The sequence below is a fragment of the Gadus macrocephalus genome, chromosome 10 (genome assembly GCF_031168955.1).
Source record: "Gadus macrocephalus chromosome 10, ASM3116895v1".
NCBI classification, from domain to species: Eukaryota; Metazoa; Chordata; class Actinopteri; order Gadiformes; family Gadidae; genus Gadus; species Gadus macrocephalus.
This window is the reverse complement of record NC_082391.1, coordinates 18,247,706-18,254,063: the sequence shown is the minus strand read 5'-3', so window position 1 is coordinate 18,254,063 and position 6,358 is coordinate 18,247,706. Positions and strand designations below refer to the sequence as shown.

Sequence of the window (6,358 nt, the reverse complement as noted above, 5' to 3'; positions counted from 1 at the left end):
GTGCAGGAGGGTTCCTGGGAAATTTGATTGGAAAAAGCAGGGCAGCCTACATCAAATCCTGAGTGCAGAAACTCAGTTATCAAACATGACAAGCTGCAGATGGGCTGTGCAGCAGCTCCAAGCGTTTGTTGCAATGGCAACCAGAAAAAACAAACACAAACCAAGGCGTCAACTTCCTCCAGGAATAGAATTCCAATCCAGACACACAAAACGACTTGCTATCGCAGAAAATGCAGGGTTTAACTTTGACCTAGCCGGCGGTCGGCGCAAACACTTTAGAAGTGGTCGGGTAAGGACCCGGCCGATCTCAGTTATTCAGCATGATTGATGAAAATTGCTGTTCCTTTGACTTATAATGGATGGAGCGATGCCCGGGCCAGCGCTGAGTGTTGGAGAAGAAGCATCACAGTATCACACAACAGAAGGTGTGTTTGGACATTGAATTATCTCTGGTGGGTGCCAAAGCGAATCCAGGGTCCGGCAAAGCATAATCCTGACCACCAGAGTGTAAGTTAATGAGTAAAATAGTAAAATATAGTCTTGGCCAACGGATAGCGGTAGGTTGAAGACCTACTAGAAACCAACCAAGCACCTGTTATTGTCAGACCCATGGATAAGAACGGTCTTTGGCCGGCTAGCACCGAAGATGGTCGCACTGGTCCAATTGGTTCAATGAATAGGAAGTTAGAACTGTCCGTTCTTAAACAATGAATTGACCAGTCCTTCTGAAACCTTCGCTGTAAATGCAAAACTAGCCATACAATTATTCCCGGTTATTTGCCTCTATTCTCTTGAGACGCTGACAAACAAAGCCCACAATACTTATGGCGGCAAATCACTGCCAAAAATAGCAAGCAACAATGCCTTTACGCGTGCACACAACTAGCACATCCGTGCACAATATTTTTTATTGAGAGCACTTTTACTGCATTAGCAAAAAGTATTTCCCTTCTTGCGAGCGCAATAATGTAGCCATTAAGGGGAAAAGTCATTCCTTGAGTGAGCAAATAATGTAAGCAGCAGGAAACCGACGCCGCCCCCCCCCCCCCCCCCCCCCCCCGTGCACAAATGCCGTCTTTGCCTTAGTGATCGCAAAGTGTTTTCCTGGTAGCTCGGTACATGTTTTTTTGACACTACGTCCACAGCTCAAGCCTCTATGGAAAGCACTGTAATGGAAATTGACACAGCAGTTGCCTGGTAATATATCTATTTTTCATATATATATATATATATATATATATATATATATATATATATATACATGTGTGTGTGTGTGTGTGTTAAAGGGGTTTCATTTACTTAAGCCTAATATAGATTTTGATTTATCAAATGGTCATATATATAACACTAAATACATGGATTTCTGTAAAATAAGGTAGAACAGACTGTTCGCGGATCATGCATCACCCCCCATTCTCACAAGCTCATGTTTAATTTGCTCTCAAGAAAAAGCCTGGTTCCCCTCCCTAACAAAAAGATGTATGCCCGGTATGAGATAAACCAATCACAACCGTTTATCGAACATGAGGTGGGGTAATACGATGATGGTTCAGAGGAGTGCCGTAGAGGCGTTTTCATTGGCTGATGGAGAACGGTCTGTTGGTTACGCTATCCAGACACTGGGTGGTACATTTTCACTAAAATAAGAATAAACTACTGCAGTTAAAGCTTTGGTTGAGAAGAAAGGTTATTTTGCCGCCAAGTGCTGCATCACATGTTTCATCGCTATGATTGGTTGTAGGCCTATCCAATCCTTTCCAGAGGCATTTTGTTCTGCACCTGTTGGTGCCGCCCTTTGGAAATCGAAAACGAACAGAGAGGATCCAGACTAATTGCAGTTTACAATTTATCTGACGATGCAAGGCTAATTGTTAACCAGGAAAAATTCCTGAACAAGTTTTACAAAACTGAATTGACATTCAGACGTTATGGTCAAAGATTGCGGAGGCTTAGCTTAATTAAGAGCTTGATAAGCTCTGGGTGAACAAAGTAATTGAGCCTTGCAAAGCATGTGGTGTTCTTGAACCATGTTCTGCCACTGTTTTCTCTGATGCATTCCTGCCAGGAAACTGCAGTGAGAGAATGTAGGCTGCAGCGCAATTTGTTTTACTTGTGGGTAATGCCTCTACAAATGTATTGTTGACAAATTCATCAAACATTTAAAAAGCGTTTGCATATCAAATAAATAAAAAGGAGGAGAGAAGAATTTCAATCAAAAAGCTGAAACGTCCTTCCTGTGGAAAGTCCTTGATAATCAGCCTGTGCATTTTGTGAGTAAAAGGGACACCATGAAAAACTCTATTCTATTCCCAGAGTCATTGTTAACCTTCATTCCTGCCAGGAAACTGCAGTGAGAGAATGTAGGCTGCAGCGCAATTTGTTTTACTTGTGGGTAATGCCTCTACAAATGTATTGTTGACAAATTCATCAAACATTTAAAAAGCGTTTGCATATCAAATAAATAAAAAGGAGGAGAGAAGAATTTCAATCAAAAAGCTGAAACGTCCTTCCTGTGGAAAGTCCTTGATAATCAGCCTGTGCATTTTGTGAGTAAAAGGGACACCATGAAAAACTCTATTCTATTCCCAGAGTCATTGTTAACCTTCATCATCCATTCACTGTGATTCCACACAACAAACCTCATCTGGTATTCAGAATTCAACAGGGTGCTTGGTCAAATCTAATTAATGCCGACTTAGTATCTGAGGCAAACAAGCAAAGATTAACAATTCATTTGTTGACAGAAAATATGCACATGCACATGCACGTGGGCTAAACACAGCGGTGCTACTGCGGCGGCGTTTAGTCGAGATAGGGGTTCTTTTGACATTTGATGGCAGAAGTCTCGTCCGTTACCCGCGTGGGGTCAGTGAGGCCTGCACAGCTCCCTGTCACAGGTCATAATTAAGGACGCTAAAGGGAGAGTATTTTGTTGAGCAAAAAGCCCCCGTGCTCCGTTTCACTACAAATGCCTGACATTTTATGAGCCAAAAAAGAAAGGCTTTTCCGTTTTTGTTCGGGACCTAGTTGTCCCGAACAAAAACGGAAAAGCCTTTCTTTTGTGGCTTTCTTTTAATGTGAGTTTAATTTGTATCAAGTAAATTTGTGTTAGTAATTGCTGCCTTCATTGTTCCTGACACACAATACCCGTCTAATTACATCCATGTGAGACGCTGCTTAATCTGATCATAACCCGGATCACTTCGACCAGTGACAGACTGTGTCTTGCATTGTTTACTCAGTGTTATGAAGATGGTACCTGCAGCTTTTCTGACGATTCTCGGATCCAATTACGAGACTTTTTTCTGTCATATTAAAGCCAGCAAAAAAATTGCACGTTCTTGTCTGGTTGGTGTTCCAAGTAAGGCTTTGAGCCGATGTTTTTGGTGCGTTGGATAATACCTCAGATATGTGATCCTTTGGGAGTTTTTTTTTTAATCTAGGTTGAAATCCTCAATGCTCATTTACCAACTACAACAATAATGAGCAACAACAGCAATCTCCTCGATTGGTAGCCAATCCCAAGGGATACCTCATGCTACACGGTTACCTTGACTCCCACACAGTTTCAGAGAGCAATGTGGCGCAAGAGAAAAATAAGCCGTAAGTCTTGCAAGGTCTCATTAACCAACATAGGTTTAACATTTGTGAACTCTTAGACAAAGCATCTCACTAAAGGTCACCATAGCGTCGGTTTGAATTAGCATCAGAAATAGGCATCAGAATACTGATACGGGAGATAATTGCAAAAAAAATGGCCTTATCTGCATGGCAAAAATACGTAGTTTCATGCCGTTAAATAAAAGTCGGCTTGGCTGTAGTGAACAGATACATCTTATACGGCCGATGACCTTGAAGCCTTGATATGCTTCGACCACTTCTAAGCACTATAAAATAAATTTTAAAAAAAGTTGTGTTTTGTTAGGCCTTTGAAAATATGGGATTCTAGATGGGGAGGGGGTTGGCGCACAAAAGCGTGCACAGTTTGAATACTGATCAAATCGATCAGCCCGGATCTCTTAATAGCAGGGAGCCGTGATCCGAGGGCTAGTCAAGATGGTCCTGATGCGATCAGAGGATTAGCCGACATCAAATGTAGTTACATAAAGGATGGGCGGCATTCCGGTGTTGTTCCACATTAGTATTCCTCTGTCATACACCACACCATAGGCAGCGTATTGATTGCTGGATGCCAAGTGTTAAGGGGCCCCCTCAAACAGGACAAATAAGTCCAGATGAGTGTGAAAGATCCCCTTAGGGGCTCAAAACAGAACTTGTGTGATTCTGGCTTTAACCTCGGTAAGAGAATGTAGGACTGCCCTCAAGCAGGTCTTTACGTAACTCCGACTGCTGTGAGGAATCATGTATTGGCAACACAACATCCGCAAGTCATCCCTGTGCTTCAAAAAACGCAATAAAAAGTAACAAATCACACCGTGTCGCCCAGCACCAGGACTCTGGGAAGAGCGTTGCTATGTGGGTTGAATTCGCAGTCAGAGGTACACTTCACTCCCCCAGGTGCTGTGGCGGGCTGACGGATATTTCTATCTGCCATTTTTTTTTACCTTGGAAAACATTGGTCTTCAACACAGAGTGGTAGAACACAGCTTCGAAACGCCCACCATTATGATTGAAGCACATAATTGGCTGATGGCAACACCAGAAGACAGCAGACGCCTGTCGCTCAAACGGCATAGCATCCATCGGCAATGACATGTGGGCTCTGTAATATTTCTATCAAGTGTGACACACACACACACACACACACACACACACACACACACACACACACACACACACACACACACACACACACACACACACACACACACACACACACACACACACACACACACACACACACACTTCTAACAATTTACTGGTCTTGGCAGGTGTTAATTTCAGGACCATCTTCAGTTAGGACAGGCACCAACAGAATAGCAATAGAGAGAATGTTCCATTGAGGAGGTGAACTGAGAAACATCTAAAGCTACATCAAGAGACATTGAATATGATGTATTGATGCATACATAAGTTGTTTATCATTGATGTCAATAATAAACCACTACTCACATCAATACATAAAATGTTACATCTCTTGATTAAGCCTAAAGGCTGTCTTGTCATCTTTTTAGCGTCAACAGCATGGGTTGACGCTAATGTCCCACATTCATATTATCGACAGCATGTCTAAAATACATCATTATCATCAGCCAGCTCTGTTGCGGATTGGGCGAGGAGCTACCGATTTATTGATGTCACCATCAATAAGGAGATAAGGGTAGAGGGATGAAATAAACTAGAGGGAAATAACAAGTGAGTATTGAGTTCAGAGAGCGAGTAAGTGAGAAGAATGTCATCACTGTGTTATCCCCAAGCAGTAATTGGTCCCAGTAGCAATTTAAATTCTTAATACATTTTTAGTTGTTACGCAAGTGGTTTTAGAAATTTCTTGTACAATAAAGCCTGATGATATAGTCTAGGCTACATAGTTGCATTTCAACAGGGGCTTATTTCTTCAAGGCATTTTACCTAAGTGTCCCTCTCAATTAGGGCTCTCTAATTAATACATTTTGAGGCACGAAGGATGCCAGCTGCTATCCAGATAGTGATAGCTTTGGGTGTGGATATGGTAGGACTCCTTATACGCCTTATGTCTCTTGGGCTTTTGTCTCAGCGTTTGTTGGGAAACTGCTACAATTAAATATACATCAGGCCATTTTCCATACAATAGTCATTAAGAAAATGTGTTTAGAATCCAGTTTATATTAACATGTAAACAAAAATAAAAAATAATCAAGACTCATCGACAGAAGAGCAGGCTTAGCTTATAAATATGTGCACGCTAAGCTTATAATGGGTCCTTCTTCCCAATATCGGTTTGTGACATAATGGAACAGTTATTTGAATAGGATGTACGAGTCTGGTGTGGAATCTATTTTACCCAGACTAAATATTGACGGACATGGTACATAGGGTGAACCTCAAGAGAACATGCAGAGCGTGGATATTTAGTGTTTTATACCAGAACCTGCTTGCTTCTAGGAGCCAGTGATCACAAAGGGAATACTTTTGGTGTAGTGAGATAGAATATTACCATAACCAAAAAAAGGACAACACATTTCAACCGTAAAACAATGAATTCATCAGGCACAATCAGATGAAGCAACCAAACACTTCATCATAAGCAACATGTTTTGACGCAGTTAGATGGGTTCATACTATAAAAAAGAAAAAAAAGAAACCCATTTTATAACGTTGGCCATTGATCATTTTAGGAAGGGAGCAAGCACTGCCATCTTGTGACCTTCATGACATGGACGCATTTCACACAACCTTGTAATTCTGGCAAATTCCC

General features: G+C 41.6%; 1 protein-coding gene across 1 annotated transcript in view; it reads left to right on the top strand.

Moving 5' to 3' along the window:
- The window catches only part of npas4a (neuronal PAS domain protein 4a), a 1,803-nt gene extending 1,741 nt beyond the window's left edge, over nucleotides 1–62 (top strand). Inside the window, exon 5 of the mRNA XM_060063789.1 lies at nucleotides 7–62. Coding sequence (XP_059919772.1) covers nucleotides 7–62 — 56 coding nt within the window. The remainder of the gene's footprint in view (nucleotides 1–6) is intronic.
- Nucleotides 63–6,358: the final 6,296 nt, after the last annotated feature.